Raw genomic sequence first — 23,922 nt, 5'->3', positions numbered from 1 at the left:
AGTAAATTAAATAAATTGTTTTAAATGAGAGAGTTCTATCAAACTTATAATTGAAAGGTGTATTTAGGATGTTTTAATACTATTATTTAGAGGTAGTTTAAATTACTGTAGCATGCATGTCTTGTACTACTGCTGCTTTCTAAAATTTTCGGTATGATGTAACACTAGCAGCAACTAACCAGGTAATGACCCAAAAGCCTCTACTTCATTCAGACTAGCAAGCATCTGTTGGATTAACACGATTTTGAATAGGCATGTCTACTAAATGTAGATGTATCTAGAATATTTTCTACGTTTTGTTTTTCACTTTGTGAAGGTTAATAATAATGTCGGAATCAGTGATTATATCATTTGGCACAGATAATTTCAACAAACCTAAATCTACTCCACCAACTGACTTATCTAACATAAATACTATTTGATTGAGAGAATTAGTGGGTGAAACCCTGCAGTATGTAGTCGAATTTGTTTGTTACAGTATATATCTCACTAAAGAACAACAGAAACACTGTAAACTTTCATTTAATTTGATTTTATTTTCTTGGAAAAAAAAAATCCATAATCAAGTAAAAATCTTTTCTCATTTGTAGTTTATGGCGATGCTGGTGTTTTAGTTGCAGTAATTTTGCAAGTCATGTAAGCTGCAGGGTTTATGGCAGCACAGCTCCACGATGCCTCTTTTTACCATCATCTCGTTGTAATCTTTATATGGGTATTCAGCCACCTCGCCCTCCTGAGCAGATTTAGGGGGAAGGAACCCTGGAAAAATAAAAGCATTTCACTATCACAATTCAATAATCCGAAAAATTAATGTAGAATCTGGATATTTATTAGAACTTCTGCCTTACCTAGCAGGGGATCCACCTCTCTTTTAGGATTGTAGAAGAACCCGTTGGGGCCACAGACTAGGTATAGGGCGTCCACCAGATGAGAACCACACAGGTGCTGGGGTGCCGCGGCATTGGCTCCTGCGCTGCAGAACGCCATCAAGAAGAGCAGAGCACCAGCCTGGAGCCAAACCGCCATTGTCTGAGAAGTAAGGGGAAAAAACACTTTGGAAAAGCTGTTGCAGGAAATAAATCAACAATTAGGGTGGTGTAATTGGAATTGTCATGAAGTAGACAGCAAATCATTAAGGAAAGTAAGTTCTTTTCCTATTACTTTATAAACAAAACTTTTCCTTCATCCAATGTTACATTTGATGATATTCTTGTAAAACAAGTTCATTTCTGTTCTCACTTAAGTAATGACTTTTTACAGACTTGTAACAAATCAAAAGAATCACACTCTTTGAATGTTGTGATTTTCTAATACCCATCATTTTCGCTACAGTCTTCTTTTCAGTCTAGAAGAACCATTATTGAAAGAGAAGAAAAAAATTGTTATCCCTGTACGTTCTCATCTATACAACACAGTTTAATATATTTTATTGTAAACTAATAGTAATTCATTAGTATAAAATTTATAACAGAATGTGTTCAAGAAAATTTTAAAATAAAGCAGTATAAGTTTTAGCTAGTTTATCTGAAAATATCGCCAACTCCACAGGAGCTTTAAAAGAAATACAGGGATTTTTTTTACCTGTGTCAGTAGACCGAGGAGATGACCTGCAAAGGTGATCAGAGAATCTGAGGGAAAAGAAATGATTGAGGACGAACAGCAGCTCTCCTCCGCCTTTATACCTGGGCAGGTTTGCTTTGTCCGAATCAGCGGAAAAAACACACACGGCCTCTAATGCTGTTAAGTGGCTGTCCAATCACACACGCAACATTAGCTACGTTTGTTCTAGCTAATTCACTTTTACACCTGAATGGACGCGAATTTCCAGTTCTTCCAAATTTGTGTGAATAAACTCTCTATACTTTCCAAATGCATTTTTTGATTTAAGCTAATTTAAAATCAGTTGGGACAAAAAAAATCTATATTCTTCAGAATCGAAACCTGAATCTACTGTATGGGTCAAGGGAACTGTTCCAGATATTAGGTTTGGGGGGCAAAATGCTGCTTGGTATACAGTAGAAGGGGATTGCTTTGGAGGACAGCAGAAGGTGACAGCTGTTGGGAATGATATGGTAAGATGTTTTTTCCCCTATGAGAAATGAGGCAAACCGTTAATGAGCTTCACAAACACAGGCATACGGCTGATAATATTCCCTGATCCTACAGAAAAGGTTGATGACTAAACCTATCTAGTGCTGTTAGTGATCTCCTAAATCATGTAACTCGTAGAATTAACATCACAAATTTATTCAAGGAATAAAAATGGATGGATTTCCAAATCATGATCCATCAAGGATACTTATTGTAGGTGATCCCAGTTATTACCGTAGTTCAACAGTACACCATAATTTAAGTTACTCAGTTAAATAAAATTAATTAAGTTTACTGGAGTTGAATGGGAGAAAATTAAATGAGCAAACTCATTTGACTCAGCAGTCTAGCGGATCTAAAAGCTAGACTCGCTAGTAGATTGTTTGATAATCAAGTACAAAATTAATTATAATGATGTAGTGCTTGCATATTTATTTATTTATTTAAGCTTGAATTCTCTATGCAATGAATGGAATATACTGTATATATACTTTTTTTTTTACATAATAAACATATACTGTAGCAAACATAAGTCTTACATTGAAGTAGTAGAACCTCTAAGTTTAAGTGCTAAAAATGTTTGTTTGAATGACAAACTACAAAAGTATTTGTTTGAATGACGAGGTACACTTTATTCTATTGAGACCTACATATCCTTCTATATTCACCCAACTCTATCCATCCATCTAGGAACCTTTAGTTCAATTAGGGTCGTGGAGGCCAGAGGTGACCGTTGTATTTATTCCCATTTTGTATGATCATGGTAGGACCTTCTGTCAACACGCAAATTCACACACTATGGGCAATTTGGAGAAGCCGATTAGCCTAATCTGCATGTCTTCGGACTGTAAGAGGAAACCCACCAAGCACAGGGAGAACATGCAACACAGACCTGACGGAGGAATCGAACCCTGGTCCTGGAGGATTAAGGCAACAGTATATTCCCAACTCTACAGTATATATTCTTAAGCAGCATTAAATGTAATTTTTTGGCCAAACTTTTTACCTTTTAAATGTATATACCCTTTTATATGGCACATTCTGTACATCCTGCATAATTTATACGTTTTATACGGATTTAGGAGGTTCTCAGCTATATCCCAAACCTTCAGTCTTCCTTCAGGTGCCTATGTTGAAATTTAAACATTTGCTTTAATTTTCCTTCGTAATAAAGTACATATGTACAATTTGTTTCAATAAATTTGTATTAGAAATATGGACTTTATCAATTCATTATTTTTATTTTCTATTTTAATATGATTTTAACAATGTAAATCTCTAAATTTGTAGATTGAACATTAAACCCAATTTTTTTTTACTTTACATATTTGTACATATTTATATATTTATAATATTTACAACTTTGCATATTCTTTTATTGCAGTAAAATATCATCTTTCCATTTTTAGGCCACGAACAGTCATATAAGCATTTCACTGCACATCACACTGTGTATAGTTGTGTATGTAAAATACAATTTGTATTTATTCATTTTCATAGTTTTTTAATGTCATAGTTATCAGGTGCTAATGAAGAGAAACAGTGCAACAGAGAACAGTAGAGTCTTGGGCTCTATGAGTTAAGGTGATTAATAAACCGTGAAGAGTCTAATTAATGCTGAATAAATAGCTACAGCAAACCTGGGTACAACTAAAGGAACTCGCTTTATTTAACATCTGATCTGTTTATGTAATGCAGCTGTCATATAAAAAACTTAAACTATAAAAAAAACCACATATAGCACTTCTATCAACATCTTTATTTATTTTACAGTGATGCCTGAGTTACAAATAAAATCATTAAATCATATCAAATCATTTTAATAACGAGTCTTTACAACATAAAAAATTCAGTGATCACAATTCAAAGTGCCTTTAAAAAAAAAGAAACTATTCCACTGAGATACCAAAGCTTATCTAACAGTCAATATATACTTTTTTTTTTCTTTTTCTTAAGCTTTGTCCCTTTTATCCTAGGGTCCAGCATATTTGGATCGTTTTGTCCGCATTTGGTCTGTGACAGTTTTAACGTAGTTAAACAACCCTCCGATTTCCTAACCAAGCTTAGGACCGGTACTACATGCTGGGGCTGGGTTGGATTTGGCGTAGGATTAAGGGACTTGCCCAAGGACGCAACAGTGGCTCCATCAGTGGCTACTGATCCACCGCTGCTCTGGTCAGCATATACTGTACAGCATAGTGATTATTATCAGTAATAGAAATAAGGAATATGGGTGATGTGCAAAACATTATAAAACTAAATTCAAACCAAAATCTGTGCACCAAATTGACTGGAGTGTTTAAAACCATGCCATTACCATAATACTGTACAACACACTTAAGCTAATAAATACCTGCATTAGCCTTGGACCTGGACTCATTCAGTGGTTTTATACATAAGAATCAATGTCTTTCAGAAAGCCCTTTGCATGGCACTTGCTGTTAACTGAGTCACTTGTTTTTGTCCTGGCATGCACAGACCTCATGCTGAAGATATATTGCTTGTAATTGGATCCCGCTCAATGTGTGTGTGTGTGTAAGAGAGAGAGAGAGAGTCATGAACTCCAGGCAATGTAAATGCACTGAATATTTTATGATCATTTTCATGCATTAACCTGGAACATATCGTGTAACTGAGTGGACTCTGTATGTTCTAGTGCTCATGTTATGTTAAATGAGAAGCACTGAGAGCTTGAAATGAATACTACTTTTTACAGGAAGGTTGGGAATGGGGTTGATTGTCTGTCTCTCTCACTCACACACGCTCAAACATTAATGAAAAACACATATTAAAGGGACATGCATACATTCCTCTTTTTCTGTAGTAACACCAAAATCGAAATTTAATGTACCAAAGGTAAAGCACCCATTTATTTCTCTCTCTCTCTCTCTCTCTGATGCAAACTTCAGACTGCTCTCTGCCTCACATCCTTTCCACAGCATTTTTGGTCCCCGTCCTGCATCATTACAGTGGAAACATCTGGGGAACGCAAAGCAAAAAAAAAAAAAACATTTACACAGTGTACAGTAAATAACTGCATATATTCTTTTCCTTTAGGAGCTTACAGAACTTTAATCCTTATACAATGAATGAAACACTGTGTCTCTATGTTACAGTAAAATAACAGAAACAGTTCTGAGAACAGTTTTAGAATGAGGGCCTGGTCTGATGGAGCTGGTTCTGTGGTTCTAGAACCGTCCTCAGAACTGTTTCTGTTTGTGCATCTACTGTACAACTTCCTGGTGTAGAATGATGTACAGCAGTAGATTTAATATCATCATATGATTTGCGGGTGCCGTTTAATCAAAATGGCTGTTATGGAAAAGTAACTAATCAGAATGAAGAATTCACTAAGAAGCACTTGTGGTTTAAGGATAAGTAGTTAAATACAGTGTTACACTAATATGTTAAACAAAGAAAAGACATTTAATGTAATTTTTAAGGAAGTGCATACTGTACAGTACATTTCCCGAATTAATACTTACCCTTAAGCGTGGACAGCTCTACTTCCTCCTTAATGGGAGTCGATTCGTTTTTGACCTCTCCGATGGACACTAATTTCCTGTCCACTAAATCAGTCTTTACTTGTGAAAGAGTCCTCAGGATGCACATTGTGTCGAGGTGTTCGCTCTCTTTTTCTGTTAATAACTCTAATACCTACAAGATGTGCAGAAAACACACTGGTTATAAGCAGAAACTTACACAACACAGTCATTGTACCTAATGCTAATAAAAATAAGATGCTAAAAACTGATTTGTATTGGTCATGCAGATATGGTTGCAGTCGTGTCTCAAAATGTAATATCTCTTATACCTTAAGATAGACATTATTTATTCTTAACTTAAATACTTATCTCTTGAACCTACATGAATTTCCAGTTTACCGTTACGCTAAGAACTATGTAATATATGTTAATAACAACAAATTTATTCGTGCATTGTGTTATTACAGAGCAGACCTGCAGACACTTATAGCTCTTCAGCTCGCTCAGGTTCTCCTCCAGGAACAGCATGTAGATGCTGAGGTCGTCATAGCGACCAGAGCTGGTGTTCAGCCCCTGTGTGTGGCTGAAGGCGGGCAGGAGCTTATACGGACGAAGCAACTGGCTTTGCTGCCTCTTCAGCGAGGGTAAGAGAGCTCCCTTGATCACCACGGGGATGAGCAGCAGGTACACCGCCACGTTAATGCAGCTGAGCAGACGGAAAACACCCACGGCCACCAGCTTACACTGCACCGGAGGGGTCACGCTCTCGCCCAGGACAACACCTGAGTACACACAGAATAATGATAACATTGAGGCAAGGACAGAAACAATAGCACATTGAACTGGCACCTGTGATTCATTCTTACCGGTGTGTAGGGTGCAAGCGAACTGGTCTTTCAGAGACACCACGCAGATGTAGTATAGCAGGTAGAGACAAGCCAGCAGTATTGTGAGCAGAGTGAGAACCCGACACAACAGGTACTTCCACGCCAGTGCCCGTGTCCCGCGCTTAGTCCTCAGATACTGTTCCACCAAGGGGTACTTGAAACAGCCCTCCGTCATATCCAGACAGCTTTCACATGAACAGAAACACACAGGCCACTGTGTCACCATTAGAAAGGAAGAACAAATAATAAATGAATGAACATGCCCAATGGCCAAGTACAGTAAAAGCTCTCCGGTCCTACACTGTGCTAATAGTATTTACAGTTGTATTGGTAATTTATCTTATTTGTGCTAATGTGGACGGCACGATAGCTTAGTGGTTAGCACTGTCACATTGGACCTCCAGGATCCGGATTCGTTTCCTGTTCTGGGTCTTCATGTGCTTGGTGGGTTTCTCCCACAGTCCAAAGACATGCAGATTAACCTAATTAGCACTCCCAAATTGCCCGTAGTGTGTGAATGTGAGTGTGTATGAGCCATCATGTAATGATCAATGTATTATAGTCATATAGTCTATGTGTTATAGTCTGTAAAAAAATGTTCCATTTAAATTAATAATCCATCCATCCCTCCATATATGAACTTCTGCAGTCCAACTAGGAACTGTGGAGGCCAATGGTGGCCATTGTGTTTATTTCCATTTTTACAACTGTGGTAGGATCTCCAGTCAACATCCACAAACTCACACTACGAGTACTTTGGAAACACTCATTAGCCTAATCAGAATGTCTTTGGACTGTGGGAGGAAACCAGTGTAACGGGAGGACACAGACCCTAAGCGGGAATCGAACCCAGAACCCAGAGGTGCAAGTGCTAACCACTAAGCCACCGTGCCACCTAATGAATAATAACCTGAATTAATGTATATACTGTATGTTATATAAGATATGTAATCTGCATACACATTTGTAATTGTAATATTCGTTGGACACGTAATCGTATTCATACTGTCCTGGAATTACCTTTATATTCTATACTTTGGTGATTCTTGAAACTGATTTTTCATGACATTCCATTCCGTCCTTAATCAAACTCTACAATCATGGTGATCTGCTTAAAAGCCCTCTGCCATGTCCAGACCACATCCCCTTGTTATACGAGTACCTGTGGAAATCCTCAGCGCCATCCTTAGCTTCAGGATTCTTGGACGCCAAGCTCTTAGCGAGGTGGATGGCGCGGTTGTAACAGCGATCCAGCTCCTCCATAATAAAGTGAAGGTCTGAGGAGAGCTGAGGAGCAGCAGTGAAGCGCCAGAACAGAGCAGGAACATACACGAGGACAGCCAACAGCAGTAGGATGTAAGGAAAGAACTAGAAAGAAATGTGACCGCAAGAAATGTATCAGGACGTTATGGAAATTAGAGCCAATGTTTGGTGTTTAAAAAAAAAGTTTCACTCTGCATTACCTTATGTAACCACAGAGGGGAGCCGTCCTCTGTAGTTTGCCTTTCAGTAGCAACCCAACAGAAGGAGTCTACATACACTGCTTGGCGCATGGTGAAGTTGGTTGGTGGGAAACAGCTAATCTGGGAACCTAGGAAAAGTAAAGAGATAGATACATGACCCGTGTTTATCAGTGTATGTAAACTGCAAACGCACACTGTAGGAAAGTTTCCAGGTCTAAGTAAAAAATAGGGACTTCTGTTGTGGCTGATTTTAATGATTTAGGAGAAGGTGTCAACAAAGGAGCAGTTTGGTAGCACCTGAAGATAGGTTGGGAGTGTTTGGTTGAATTATTTTTGTAGATTATATTTTAAGCAAGGAAAAAATTACTTTTGTTTTAGAATTTTTTCAGAAAAGAATAAATGAAAGAAATGAGCAAGAAAAGTGAGAAAGGGAGGAAGGAAAATATAAAATGACAAAAACAAACAAAGCGGTAAGCACTGTGGCCTTGCACCTTCAGCGTTAGGTTTCGGTTCCCGCCTTGGGTGTGTGTGCATGGAATTTGCATTATTGTCTCAGTGTGGAGTTTGCATGTTCTCCCCGGGCTTGGTGGGTTCCTTCAGTTCCTCCGGTTTCCTCCAGAATCCAAACAAATACAGATCAGTCTAATTGGTGTTTACAAAATCCACATAGTGTGTGAGCGAGAGAGTGAGTGTGTGTGCTTGTGTGCCCAGTGATGGTTTGATGCTCTGTCCATGGTGTCACCCGCTTAGTGCCTCAAGTCCCACATCATAAAGAAAAGGAAAAAATTATGGAATTAATTGTCACATGTACCTTATAACACAGTAAGATAATTTTTTCTTCACATATCCCAGTTAGCAAGCTGGGGTCAGAGCACAGGATCAGCCTGGACCAGATAGAGTAAAGGCCCTTGCTGAAGACAACTTGGCAGTGCTGGGCTCAAATCACCCCCAACCTTAAGGCGGGGCATTGTATGCCAAGGTACGGCTATAAGGGACTTAGTGTAAGACAGACAGAAAGATGCCTGCAACGTTTATGCAAATGTATGGCAAATTTGCCCATACAGATTGGAAGTAAGGAAGGCTGTCATTTCTTTTAATAGTTAAAGATAAAAAGGGGTCACTGACTGTTCTCATGCAATGAAGAATTTGAAACAAACTTCTTGACGACGGTTTAAGAAATTCTGTCAGTTTTTTAAATAAAAAGGGAAAAAAGCAGATGGTTAAGGTTCTGCGGTGTTGATTTGGAGAGCTGAGGATCTCCGCTGTTGAATTGCCACATCCCGTGCTACAAAGTCCCTGCATGCAGCGCTCGTCCAAAGCCCGGTTAGAAAAAAAAAATGGAAGGTTTGTGTGGCGACCACTTGATGGGAGCATCTGAAAGAAAGTTACCCGTGTGCAGCATATGGAGATAGATAGATAGATAGATAGATAGATAGATAGATAGATAGATAGATAGATGGGTAGATGGGTAGATGGGTAGAAGGTGAAGCTCTACATTCTGTGGGAATAAAATATGTCAAGATGAGTCTCATCAACCAGCAGAGAGTGTTCAACTATTGTTATTCTGGCTCGTGCACGCGCACAGAGCCCCTGTCGCTGACTGAAAGAGAACAGGCGGCGGCGCGCGCGGGGACGCGCGCGGTTTCGCTTCTTTGTTTCCAGGCGCGCGCATGCTCCACAGAGTAGCGGCTTTTCTCTTGTCAGTTTTTTTGACCAAAAAAAGAAAGAAAAAAAAAAGCTCACGTAAACATCTAGGAATTTATCAGCACACTGTTAGTAGGGCCGGTTTTTAGTTTAAGGGTGTAGACTGTGTTTCCAGTCGGGGACTTAAAAAAAAAAAAAACACAAAAAAAAACCAGGAGAGCTAATAACAATATAAATAAATAAAGTGTAGAGATTATTGGAGGATTCGGTGAGAATGTGTTGAGTCTGAAGTGTTCTGGAGACTCGGGGATTCTCACATGGCAGCTCTCAGAACTTCCCTCTTCTATTCAAGTCAAACTGCTCTGTCACTCAGCACAACATCCAGTTTCAAAAGAAAAAAATAATGTTTATTTCAAATACATGTGCGGCTTTATGGGTTAGTGCGTAAATAAACGCACCCCTGTCCCGGTACACACACCCACTCACCCACGGAGACTTCCTGCGCGAAGGCGAGGGAGATGAGCAGAAGGGGAAGACCCACCGCGATGAAAGTCACCAGTTTATCCGCAGCCAGCTCCAGACGAACCCCTTTGAACTTCCCCGCAGCCGGCTCCTTCAGGAGAAAATCAGAAAACACGTATTCTGTAGCGACGTGAGCGATCGCCATGGTTAAAGACACGCGGCCGCGTCCCAAACCGAGAGCTAGGGCACTACAGAGCAGAGCTCTCACTCAGGAGGATCAGGCATCAGGCATGGGGAAGAGAGAGGGAGGGAGGGAGAGAGAGAGAGTGTGTGTGTGTGTGTGTGTGAGAGGGAGAGAGAGAGAGAGAGTGTGTGTGTGAGAGAGAGAGAGCGAGAGAGAGTGTGTGTGTGTGTGAGGGAGAGAGAGAGAGAGAGAGAGTGTGTGTGTGTGTGTGTGTGAGGGAGAGAGAGAGAGAGAGTGTGAGGGAGAGAGAATAATAATAAATAAATAATAATGCTGATTAAATAATAATAATAATAATAATAATAATAATAATATACAGCTCTTGGAAAAATAAGAGAGCACTGCAATTTACTCCAGAAAACTTCTGGAATGTCATCAAGAGGAGGATGGATGGTCACAAACTATCTAGTAAAGCTGAGCTTTCACAGCAATGTGAAAAACTGGTGGAGAGACAAAACACATGAAAGCTGTAACTGCAAATCGGGTTATTTCACCAAATTTCTCAATGTTATTTAGCCAAAGCTTCAACACAGTTTGTTTACCAATTTTTTTTTTTTTGCATTTTTTGTATTTTAATTATTAAAGCTCTGTAAATACTGCATGATCTTGAAAAAATATTAAACAAAACTGTTTATCTCACCAACACATGCACATATAAAGGAAAAAGACACATAAGAAACAGATTATGCTGCAGTGATTTCTTGTTTTTTTTTTAATAATGTATATGAGAGTCACTTTATCTTTGACTTTAACCAAATGCTTTGTGTTTTTTTTTTTATTTTATATATACTACCGCTCAAATGTTTAAGACATTTCTTTGTTCTTGTTAATTATAATTTTTCTACATTCTACAGTAATAATGGGAATAATGGAAAACTATGAAATAACACATATGGCATTAGGTAATTATGTAACAACAACAACAGTCCGGTATTATTCTGAGACATGAAGGTCACCTGTTCTGGAACAGTTCTTGCAAGAACAATATTATCACATGCATTTGCAAAACCCATCAAGCACCATGATGGAACTGGCTCTCAAGAAGACCTACCCAAGAAAAAAACAAGACCACAACTTTATTTTGTTTATCCAAAAATCACAACAATCTCCTTCAAACCAACTGTTCAAAGGAGATTATTGTGTATTTTGGATAAACAGAGAAAAATAAAAAACCAGGAAAGACCATGGAGTTAGAAAGTGATCCCAGTGTGTGTGTGTGTGCGTGTGTGTGTGTGTGTGTGTGTAAGAGAGAGAGAGAGAGAGAGAGAGCATCTTTAAAGTAAATTTTAAAGTTAAAAACATGCAGTGATGACGCACAGAGTGTGTGTGAGAGATATTTTCACATGGATACAAGATTATTAGCATCTTTTAAGTTTAAAGATTTTTTTTAATCCATTATTAAGTCAATATGAACAGACATCAAAGCATATATTTGTCCTTTTCTGTATGAGCTTTTATTTACATATACAGTATACAATACAGAATTAAAGGGGTCATACAGGCCTACATGCACTTTTTTAAGCTGTTTGGACTGAACTGTGTGTTAGGAGAGTGCGTACACAACCACTCTACGATGATAAAGAGCCTCCCAGTTATTTTCTTTTTATTTATTACAATAACATGCCCCTTCTGAAATCAGGCCAATCGCAAATGCCTGTCACTGTGACGCCACACCACAAGAGGCCGCTCCTACACTAGTTGATTGACACTGGTGTTTTAGCAAAGACCCGCCCCGAGTGAGAAGACGCTGTCGGCCATTGTTTTTCGCCGCTGGAGCAAAATGTCGCCTAAGCGAGTGTGGTGTACAGTTGTTGGGTGTAATAGCGAACACAGCAGTCGTCATTCACTACCAACATCTGAGCCACTGAGGACGCAGTGGCTGAAGTTAGTTTTTAAAGCTAACATCCCCGCCGATCGACCTAAATGCGTTCATGTTTGCACTAATCATTTTTCACCAGACTGCTTTATAAACGCGGGTCAATATAAAGCAGGTTTTACTACGAAGCTGCTCCTAAAAAATGGATCTGTACTAATGCTTCGTGTTCCTGCTTCATCTTCACCAGGCTCAGTGAGTGTAATTTCTTTTTACTATGACTCTTTGCAGATCGCCTTTTCTAATAATCACGATAAATGCGGAGTGTAAGTTAACTCACACTCTCATAGAACATGGTCATGGCTTCTTCTCTATGTACATCCGTCTCTATATAATCCCTAATCGCCCGTTTATAATAAACAATGCATTAAGATGATTGTCTAGTTGCAAACTGTGTACGTAGTCGAAAAACTATATTATGCTTATCTTTGTAATGTTAGATGGTTTATAACGATGTCTGTCGAAGATTAAGAAGTCATGTAAACACATCAGTAAACACATCGCGTCCGTATCTCTCTCGGTAAGCTTCTCCGCTTTATGTTGTTGTTGCTCGCGGCAGCGTAACAGCCCGTTAATTCATGCCCATGCAGTGATGAGAAAGACAAATCGAGTCGATGCATGTCCATTCTTTTAATTTCTGCGTTGTCAGGCGATATTACAAACTTCCGGGTGGGTTCCGTACTTAAATCAAACCAAAAACGACTGAAGAAAACAGGCTCGGGCTCTATAATCCAGCGTTTTCCAGTTTGGACTGCATTACCCACAAAGCATTGCCCGCACTGGACTACACTCCCGTGGCTATACCCCACGTGTGTTGTGAAGACACGCCCCACAGAACTGGGGGGGGCGGGCTCAGCAGAGATCATAAGCATTTAAAGGAACATGCACTGAAACAGGTTGCTGAGAACAGAGCTAGTTTTTACCAGTTAAAAGTAGTGTTTTTTTTTTTACACAACCATTTAGAATTTGTAATTAAATATATTACAAACTTTTCATTAGGACCCTAAAGATCATATTAACATTTACTGAAACATGTTTCTGGATGACCCCTTTAATGTGAAAGTCATTTTTCATCTCTTCCATTGAAGCAGGTACTGTATGTGTACTAACATAACCTACTGTCTATTTATAATGTCACTTGATCATTATGTTTCAGTACAATACACTGTCTAAGTGTAAGACCATATATATATATATGGTCTATATATGGTCAGTCTTAGTAACGACGTCCAGAACGTTGTGATGAAGCCGGAAATGCCTCATCTCCTACATTCACCTCCACCAGATTGTGTGTCTGCAGGTCCGCTCATTTGTAGTGCTGCCTTTAATGGGTTTTACAGAAATACGCACAGCAGTTTAGGCAAAACTTAACTGCTTTTGCCTTTTTGAGAGGGCAGATTTCACAGAGACCAGCTTCAGAAGAAGAAGCGGACGCTTTAAATTTGGCATTTTGGACAAGTACTGGATGTTGGTGTTGTTCGAGTTGGACCAGTGTTCTATGAAAAAAAAAAGTTCAATGTTCATATGACAGAAAAGACCACAGTCCATTAAATAAAATATATAAAATTTAAGCAAGAATGTCTGCAACTACATTAATCATTTTGGGATGAAATTGGGATAAAATGTGTGTGTGTGTGTGTGTGTGTGTGTGTTGTAGTTGTTTTTATTTTTAGTGCAGTGGTCTGTACCTATAATGATTGGGGGAAAGAGCTCCTCTAGAGGAAGACATTGACTGGTAATTATAAATTGGTGTACAGTAGGTCTTGTCCAGCAAGAACATGAAATATATATATATTTTATTATACACTTCCTTATGACAATTTGGGTTTAAACTGACTTTCCTTCTAAACTATATTACTATATCAGTATATACACTACTCACAATAAGTTAGGGATATTGTAAGAGACTTAGTGGATGTCATACAGTACATGCGGTGTTTGTTTCACTTCAGACATTTTTGGGATAGGGAGGAAATTGTATTGGGGTAATAGACACACCTCCTTCTGTGTTTTCCATGTCATTGTGTACAGGTGTGCCTTATATTGGGGAAAATTCCAAAAGACAACCTTTTTCAATGTGGCATCAATTTTACCATTCTGTGGGTATAAAAAGTTGGTATTGTCAGTAAGTCATTCAAGATTCATCATTCAAACAGCCATGAACACACAACGTCACTTAACGGACGAGCAGTACCTCCTGGCCATGGTCCGCCTTCGGGTCGGTGGCAGGCAGTCAGATGTTGCTCGTAAACTTGTTGTGTCTCAAAGTGTCATCAGCAGACTTGCATCAAGACACAGAACTACTGACAGAGTTCATGACAGACCCAGGAGTGGCGCCCCACGAGTGACAGACCACAACGATGACCAGTACCTAAGGACCTATGCACTCAGACATCGTTATGCAACTGTCACACAGCTGCAGACCGGTTTACGAGATGTGAGGGGGACTAGGGTTTCCAGACAAACCATTCGCAACCGATTCCAACGCTTTGGCTTGAACGCCAGAAGACCGTTGCAGGTGACTCCACTGACACAAGACACCACCGTGAACGTTTGCAGTGGGCCCAAGACCATGTGACCTGGACAATGCAGGAGTGGTCTACCGTCCTGTTCACTGATGAGTGTCGGGTCAGGTTGCACAGAAATAATTGTCATCAGCGTTGCTGGAGAAGGCGAGATGAGCAATACGCTGAGGTCAACATGGTCCCCAGGGTTTGCTTTGGTGGAGGAGATGCAACAGTCTGGACAGGCATCACCAGTCAGCGCAAAACAGATTTGGTTAGTGTACATGGCCCAGTCACTGCACGTTCTTACCTCAGAGACATCATAGAACCCATCATCATCCCCCAATACCACCAGCACATTGATACAGCTCGACTTCAGGAAGTTGGAGTGCCTCATATGGTATGGCCATCAATGTCCCCTGACCTGAACCCCATAGAGCACGTCTGGGACCAGTTGAGGCAGAGACTGGATGATCGTACTGTACCACACCCCCACGTGACCTGGCAGAACTGCATGTAGTACTTGTGGAAGAGTGGAACGCATTGCTTCAGAACAACATCATCATCATCATGAGGCTAGTGAGGAGCATGAGACGTCGCTGTCAAGCTGTCATTGCGGCAAATGGTGAAAACACCCGCTACTGACATTGTCAATTTTTGTTATTTGGGGCTATCCCTGTTATTGTCTAAATTTTGGGGGTAATAAATATTAGACTAATATTATATAATATTACTATATTATATTAATTACTAATAATGTATGAGAAAAAACACCATTTTCATATATACACTGTAAGTAAGGCCATACAGTATATATTTCTACTGTATATACACACAGTTAGTAGGGAACAAAGGCTTCATCTAGTGGACATAGTTTAGTACTGCAGGAAGGCTAAAAACGCGTTTAGTCAATGGGCTGATAAATTTAACAATTTGTTTCGAGCGATTTGAGCATCACAAAATCATGGAAATAAGCAAGCTTCCTCATAAGCAAATGTCCTTCCTATGTTAAACATTTAGAAAAAAAAAAAAAAGGTTTTACTCCTAAAATATAAGAACATTCATTTTCTTACTACTTTCTTATGTCCTTCCTATAAACCCCTCGCCATAGCAAAAGCATTCAGAATATCACAGATTCCTTCACATCAGATATGTCTTGAAATTATTTTTTACTGATTTTAAAACAAATCATTTTAAAATCAGTCACATAATATTAAAGATTTCTAAAAGTAAACTGCTTCCAGTTGGTGGCGCTATGACTGAGACTTACAATAGTCATGTCCATGTGATCGGCTTTCATCTCTTATCATAAAGCTGAGGTTTGATGAGCATCACCCAATTCACACAGAAGGTATTATCTACTTTCTTTTTATTCTCCGTAAGTTTAAGGACTCACCACGGATGAACCGTTTCAGATATCATAAATATAATGGTAATGGTGGTATCCCAGAATGAGTATATCAGATTCCATTTGGTGCTTTTTTTCAAACAACCCCAAATAACTGACTTCTTGCTAAGCAAATCCCATGACAGGTGGTATGAAAGTCGTTCAGCTCAATGACATCTTAATGTCTACTCAGTCTCATGCTTATACGTGAAAGTGGATTCCAGGGGGTGCCATGAAGCCCCTGTGTCACACCCATGGCCCAGCCACTCTGGCCTTACTCATATCTACTTGCACTCTCTATTTTGAAACAATAGCCCTTTCTAAAGATATAAAAACTTAACAACATGAATCAAGTTATCACAAGTTCCTTTACAGTTTCTTATCAGCTATGTCTTGACATTATTCTGATGGTATTTGAATTAAACCAGGTAACCTTAAGGTAAAAAAAAAATTAGATAAGTGACACACTTCCTGCTGCCAGTTGGTGGCGCTATGACTGAGACTCATTGTAGTCAATCCAGCTTTCTTCTCTTCACATAACCCCAAGGTTTCATATACATGCCTCATTGTACACAGAATTTATTGATCACTTTCTATCTCTTTTTTTTTCACCTTAAGTTTACGGCATTACTACAGCTGAACAATTTGACATATCGAAAAATTGCCTTCTCAATGTTTTAAGATCATATTGGTTTGGTTTGATGGCCATTGTACCAATTCCCTACGAGAAGTTTTTCAAATTCTATTGAGACTCAGTGATATGCAGCATGAAGGTTGCTGAGGTTAATAAGATCTAAGTGTGTACTGGGTTTTATACTGTATCTCTATGTGTTTTCACAGGAGTTTGACATCTGACTTTAGAAGTTTCCTGACCAACCGTATCTAACGATCGTATTTAAAAGTCATAACGTACAGTTATAAAGTACAAAACGTTTTTGTTGGTGTTAAATTTTTTTTCTATAAAAAAAGGGTGTTTTATGTTTATTGAGACCTCATTTGTAAGTTGCTGCTGCTGTAAAACAGGGTTTTTATTAAATATAAAATAAAAATCTCCGTTTTATCCCGTTTGTCTTATGCTTCCTTCCTTCACAGAATTCTGTTGTCCAGGGCTTGAAATTTTGATTTACTTGAGTTGGTTCAACTTAATTTACAACTGAAAATTTTGTTGTACCAACGCTATTCATTTATGTTAACAGTATTAAATTATGTTGGACGCAGCTGTAGTAAATAAGGTAAATGGACCTAATAAAATTAATTGGGCTGAACCTAAGAACATTAAGTTGGGCCAACAAAAATCAGGTGGAAATTCAATCCATAATTCAATTATTTTTATTCAACGAGTTTTTTTTTTTTGTTTTGTTTTTTGAGTGTACAACACAAAAACACAACAAAAGAGTCTTTGGGCGCTTTGGCGCCCTCTAGGGGTTAACCCCTTACAGTACTAAATGAGAATATACACTTACCTTCAAATAAAGCAATTTTAGTTGTCACTGTGTTGTAATGTTACATGTTTACAGGTTTCTGTAAAGCAAAAGGCACTAGGCACTTTGTGAAATGAAACCTACCAAACAGACAAACCTCAATCAGACTGTGTGTAATTCTACTACAGACTCTTAAAAACAACAATTTGAGATGTTTTTGAGTTACGAGCCTCTGGCAAACAAGATTTAATTTTTTTTCTAGGTAAAGAGTATTTTTGAGGTTGATAATTTTATGACATTACATAAACTTGTAATGTCATAAATGTAATGTAATTTACCAGGGTAAAGTTTCCTGTTGATGACTGAGGCATAAAAGGAGAACGTATCCAAGATAAGAGACGGCACGCTTTGAAAGAGGAGTAGTAAAAACATAGCGTGACGGAGATGTAAAGTGAGAAGTTTATCCGTCCACCATAATGGGGAAATTTAAAATACATGCATTTGTAGTTACATATAAACAATAAACTTGCACTCTAGAGATTTGATAAAGTAATTAAAAATAAAATTAAATAAAACACACCATGCAGTAATAACATTTTTATGAGGTACTTAACCTCTGTCTTAAATGCATCAAGTAATGTATTAATAATGCTGTAACAAAAACAAAATAAAGTCTAAAATGCAGTAGAAACTGCACGATACAATGGTATACAATACAAACTGCATTTTCAAAGGTGTGCATGGTTCACTAAGCGCGGCTTGATCCAGACTCCAGATCACCCACTATGGAAGGCTCTTTCTCCCTGAGGATTTTATAAAATTCTGATTTCACAGCTCCTCCTCCCGAGTCTAGACATGTGTTGCCTTTACCCTAATGTACATTAGTAATAATGATCATAACACTGCCTCCAGGGACTTGTACAGTGGACACTATGCATGACGGGAGCATCACTTCATGTGCTTCCCTTCTTACCCTGACACGCCCATCACTTTGGAATAGGTGCAATAAAAACAGTGCAATTTTTTTTTTACTTAAAATTAGAGATGATTTATTTGCTGTACTTCATTTCTTAGAATAAAAGTATATATGTAGGTAACACCAAATTCTTATTTTTTTATTTTTTGAAACCCAGCGTTGCTTAGTTTCCTGAGACGATGATCATGAGAGAGACACGTGGGGGTTAGTAGCACGGTTGTTCCACATGTTTGCACGTATTTGTTTCTACTTTCTTTACAGAGACACATTTTTTCCGTGAATTATCTTCTTTATTACAAGTTACAGATTACTGACTTTTAAATCTAAATTTCAATTGAGCCATTTGAATTATGAATCCCGTAGGTGGTATAGCTTTAACTTTGGGAAAGTTGGGAATCTTCACAGAGCCACTATATCCAACACTATACTGTATGTTGGATTACTAGAATCCTTGCTAAATTACTTGCTAAATTGTACATACAGTATGAAATGATTGCGAATGTAAGTGTGAAAATCATAGTTTAAAAAGAACTCGTCCATTTTTTTTTTATTATGAGTATTACTCAGGATTTATTGACTTCATGAGAAACAAAAGTACAGTCACAATAATGATGAAACAGCACTCAGAGCAGAGACGGTGATCACACTAGAGAGGGTCAGATTTGCTGAGAAGAAAAAGAAGAAGTGAATACAGTTTTTTGAAGAATTTTTCTTCTGTTTTTTTTTTTTTTTTAGATTCGTGTTATGCCATAATCCTGTGTGTTGATTGATTCATATGTTTTTGACGATTCATTCATGGAACAGATCAAAGAAGCTGTGATCTTCACTATCTTCCTCTAAAGACACGTTATCACAGTAATCAGGAAGGTTGAACATTTGATCATCAGCCTCAGGCTTTACGTTGAAGAAACTAAGGAAAGGAAATATTTTAAATTAGATTGTTAGCATTCAGGATTTATTAGCTATATAAACATTTTTGATTTAATAACTATAGTTACTGTTTATTTCACTAATGCATATTGTATAAATACTGTATACAGGTAGGGTAAAAGGTATAGATTTCTATTATTTTCTTATAACAGCATGGCTCTGGCGCTTCTTCTTATACCACAGCAATTTGCCAATGATTGCAACTTCTTAATGATTAAGGGACACGTGAGATGTTTTAATCTATTAACGATTACTTTTGAAAACTATCACAGATAACCATTAGGCATAATACATACAAGCGTTAATAACTTTTAAAGAATGAATTTGAAAGTCGTGTTATTGTATAAAACCATTATATGCTACACAATTACAGGAATTGCATTAGAAAGATTTTCAAGAGAATAAAGATTGGACCCAGTCTACCTCCTAATGGGAAGATTATTGTAAGTAAATGATAGTAATATTCTAAAGAACAGAAGATCGTATGAAAGAATACATAGTGATCAAGAATTAGAAGGGACTTAATGAGTCCGTGATTGCATAAGCCTCTGGGACTTCAGAAAATTCCAGGAATTACATCATCAAATTAATGTAGAAAATACGAATATTAGGAAGAGTAAAAAAAAAAATGCTTTCACTTTCTTAAATTCCCCTGAGTATAAGGGAAGAGACTGACATGCCAGCCACGTAAGTGGTAAGCCCTAATTTTCCAGATCATTGGGTTTCAACAGCTGGGTGGTAAATAACCACCCACCTTTAGGCTCACATAAAACCTCTATAAAGCACTTATTCATGTTAGCTTTTGAAAGCTTCACACTCTTCGTAGTGTATACCCTACTGTATATCCAGAAGCACAGTATGCAGAAAGCAAAATGCGCGCATAGGGTTGACTTTTACCTGAAGACGAGGTCATTCTTCTCACTGTGGTAGGTGCAGGAGACGGTGATGCACCCGCAGGACGTAGTCATGATCGAGTAGTGGGCTGCAAACCAAATCAGCAACATAACAAACCTGTGAGATCTCTAGCTAGCGTGGTCTGAATGTCAACCCGAGGCTCAAACCCCGAATCCAGAAGTAACATATATTGTGTGTTAACAGCTATACCAGGCTGCGAAGCTAACGGCCACTCGGATGCGGATACTGACCCTGTGAGTGATGCGTGTCGTTGAGAGACATATTGCCGGACCACATGCGCACTCTGAGGCCCTGGTCGGCCTTATCAGGGCTTCCCAAGTACAGCTCGTCTACGTGTGTGGCGTCGATCGGGACCTCCATGGGGTGCTTTTGAGAGTGCATGGGCCTCTTTTTACAGCTCTCGTTCTTGCTATCCAACTCATAAAACACATCCTGGGGTTGAAATAAAGTGGGAAGTCAAATCAGGCATTTATAGTAATAGTAATAATAATAATAAGTCATTAATCAAAATTTGCATTTCTTGTAAAGAAAGAATGATTTGGTCAAATAAGAAATAAACCATTTTTGTTGCGGTTTTCACACTAACTAATTCGTCAGCTCAGCCACAACCATTGCTCTTTTGCTGTTATCTATTTATAGCCTAAGACTATGATGTCACCATGTGTCCAACACCCCAAATATATGCCTTGATGCAATAAGGAAGGAAATTAACCTTACTATAGTACTGGCAAAAGAAACTGGCTATTACTTAAGTAGGGGTTGGGCCATGAGTACACTGCTGTGAAAAAGTATTTACCCCTTCCTGATTAATTTTTTGCATATTTCTTATATAAAAAAAAAGCTGTCCAATACTGCCTGGCCTTGATTAGGCCACTCTCAAACTTTCATTTTTTTATTGTTTTTTTTTTTCTTTTAGCCATTTAGAGGTGGACTTGTTGGTGTGTTTTGGGTCGTTGTCCTGCTGCATAACCCAAGTGCGCTCGAGCTTTATTTCACAAACTGATGGCCGGACATTCTCCTGCAGAATTTTCTGGTGGAGCGCAGAATTCATTGTTCCATCAATTATGGTAAGTCGTCCCGGTCCATAAGCTGCAAAGCCCCAGACCATCACACCACCAACACCATCAACATTGTTGGTATGATGTTCTTTTTATGAAATGCTGTGTTAGTGATGGGTTATATACACCTTATTTCTTTACATAAGCACAGGCAGGGTTGGACAGCTTTTTTCCTTTAATAAATAAAATCATAATTTAAAAAAAACTGCATTTTCGTTTTACTCATGTCATCTATAAATAATACTACAATTAGTTTGATCTAAAGCATTTAAGTGTGACAAATAAGCCAAAAATAATAATAAGTCTGGAAGAAATGAGCTTCTGTGCCCCCTCTATAATAGGGTTTGGGTACGCAACTCCATCAACACCAATAAATTACAAATTTTATGGAGCTCCCACTATTCATTATAATATACAAGATTTGGATTTTATTTTACAGTACTGTATTACCTTCTCAAAGTGTATAAGTATGTCCAGGTGGGAGGATTTGTTTGATTTGCTGCTGTCCTCCACAAAGCGTAGGAATTTGTTAGAGGAATCGTAGTCGAACTCCCCCCATGCGGTCGTATCATCTTTGGTGGAAGTCTGTATGTTTGTGTGAAAAAAATAAAGTTAAATAAATTGTGTCATGTTTATTTACATATTAAAGATTTATCAGCCCGGCATATATTGAGATTCTTCTTTTTCCACACAGTGAAATCTTCATTCATGTGATTTTGCTGTCCAGAACTCAAATCAGAATTCAGAATTCACGCACACCTTACAGCTATACTATAAACTCTAATAGTGGTTGATTCTTCAACATACAGTAGTAACGTTTATTTAAAAAACATAGCTGGGACACTCTGGTGGTCCCTGGAATTCATTTAGAGATCCATGGATTTAAGAAATAGTGAATTGTCACTGTTGTATCTACGTACCACACAGAGCATGCCGCTGGTCTTTGCTGGGGATCCTGGAAAAGAAATTGGTAAAGAACATCAATAATACTATTTAACAGTAAACACTTAGCAATTTTGTTTGGATAAAATTTCATCCAGATGAATTCTTACACTCTTGAAAACATAGAACTGATCGAAAAGGAGGCAGAACTTACGGCACGGCTCGCGGCCGGAGGAGGCCCAGGCCATCGGGCAGAGGCACAAGAAAGCCACGCAGAACAGCTCAAAGGTGCGCATCTTTGCTCTTCGTCAGATTCTCCTGAAGTCCAAATGCAGGCAGTGGTGCTATTTATACATGGAGTCCATCACAGATACACACAATCCCCTGCTGCTCAGACAAGCAGGAGAACTTTAAGAATGACACGGTCATAGAGACAAACAAGCGTTATTAAAACAAACTTGCTCGGCCTCCCACCAGCACACTGGAGGTTCGCGTTCAGCCCTGGGGGATCTGGTGACGCTGCACCAGCGGGGTATAGGTTCATGTGAGGTGATGTTTGCTGCAAAATGATCTGAAGCAACCCATAACGATGCAGGTGTACAAATAAAAGTTGACTTATTATTGGAGAGAGCGTGGCTTCTCTGCATGTTTTCTTAGACATCTTCTTTTTAACTCTTCCATGAAGTGAATATGGTTGATGATTCGTTCTAGAAATGTTCTTATAAGTTGGATTGCTCTGATGGATGCTTAAAAAGAAGTATGGTGTCTTATTCTGGACAAACGAGTAAGTCTGATTCAAACGAAGAAAATTAATCTAATTTTCGTTGGGAAAATCCATTTTAATGGCACAGATGATGTTAAGATATTTAATTTATTAAATGTAAAAATGTAAAAAGTCCAATTTATTAGCATAAAAATTTTGAAAAATTATTTTGAAAATCTAACCTTTGAGAGCCTATGTTTACCTTTGTACTTTGTTTTTTCAAAGATCTCTTAAAATCTTTGATAAAGAACTTCAAACAGAATGTTTTTTTTATAACTGATGGTACCAAATTAAAGGCAGAGAACTCTAAACCATCTAAAGAAATGTTCCTCTAAAGAAATGTTCATTAGATGTTCATCTAAAGAAATGTTCTTCATCTTAATGTTATTAAGAAGCTCAATTTCTAAAAGTGTTATTTAAACATTCTGCATTGATAGATTTTTGCCGTGTCATGTTATTCAGTTACCTTATGTTGTGTTTTAAGGATCTCATTTGGCCTAAATTCTGGATGCAGGTGACAGAACATGTTTGTTGAGCTCCGCTGCAGGTGTTCCGCCTTTGCTTTCTTTACCAACAGAGAACTCGAGAGCAGCTGGGGACAGGGTGATGATGATAAAGACGTGCTTATAGCATCTTTCTGCAGATACTGTTGATTTCGTGGAAAAAATGAGCCACAGATGCATGTTGACTCAACAAACCGATAAAATGAAAAAGAAATAATAATAATAATAACCTATGCCCTATAGAACACGTGATTTCTTGATGATGTACACATCATATCTGTTAATTCTGTGGTATAATGGTGAAACGAGTCTGAACGAAACTCTGACCATTTTCGTCCCGTAGAAATGAGTCACAGCAGTCTGATTAGAACCCAACTTCCTCAGATCTTTAAGAAACTTTTTTTTTTTTTTTTGGAAAGAAGGAAGTCAGTTAC

At 38.3% G+C, this 23,922-nt stretch overlaps 3 protein-coding genes across 3 annotated transcripts; all 3 read right to left on the bottom strand.

The window, feature by feature from the left end:
• Window positions 1-516: 516 nt before the first annotated feature.
• Window positions 517-1,637, bottom strand: ins (preproinsulin). The gene is made up of 3 exons (XM_053485234.1): window positions 1,582-1,637; window positions 849-1,029; window positions 517-759 (listed from the first exon to the last, which is right to left on the bottom strand). Exons 2-3 carry the CDS (start codon window positions 1,024-1,026, stop codon window positions 611-613), a joined length of 327 nt encoding a protein of 108 aa, XP_053341209.1. The 5' UTR covers window positions 1,027-1,029; window positions 1,582-1,637; the 3' UTR covers window positions 517-610.
• Window positions 1,638-3,879: 2,242 nt separating this feature from the next.
• panx1b (pannexin 1b) lies at window positions 3,880-10,301 on the bottom strand. Its single transcript, XM_053485190.1, has 7 exons — window positions 10,057-10,301; window positions 7,927-8,054; window positions 7,626-7,831; window positions 6,443-6,648; window positions 6,051-6,358; window positions 5,577-5,748; window positions 3,880-5,070 (listed from the first exon to the last, which is right to left on the bottom strand). Exons 1-7 carry the CDS (start codon window positions 10,235-10,237, stop codon window positions 4,997-4,999), a joined length of 1,275 nt encoding a protein of 424 aa, XP_053341165.1. The 5' UTR covers window positions 10,238-10,301; the 3' UTR covers window positions 3,880-4,996.
• Window positions 10,302-19,143: 8,842 nt separating this feature from the next.
• On the bottom strand, window positions 19,144-22,559 carry epd (ependymin). The gene is made up of 6 exons (XM_053485222.1): window positions 22,437-22,559; window positions 22,261-22,295; window positions 21,791-21,925; window positions 20,513-20,714; window positions 20,265-20,349; window positions 19,144-19,347 (listed from the first exon to the last, which is right to left on the bottom strand). The coding sequence occupies exons 1-6, from the start codon at window positions 22,516-22,518 to the stop codon at window positions 19,227-19,229; spliced, it is 660 nt and encodes a 219-aa protein (XP_053341197.1). The 5' UTR covers window positions 22,519-22,559; the 3' UTR covers window positions 19,144-19,226.
• Window positions 22,560-23,922: the final 1,363 nt, after the last annotated feature.

Source organism: Clarias gariepinus, chromosome 24, assembly GCF_024256425.1.
Source record: "Clarias gariepinus isolate MV-2021 ecotype Netherlands chromosome 24, CGAR_prim_01v2, whole genome shotgun sequence".
Taxonomy (NCBI): Eukaryota; Metazoa; Chordata; class Actinopteri; order Siluriformes; family Clariidae; genus Clarias; species Clarias gariepinus.
The sequence above is the reverse complement of the archived record's forward strand: the minus strand, read 5'-3'. Positions and strand labels throughout refer to the sequence as shown.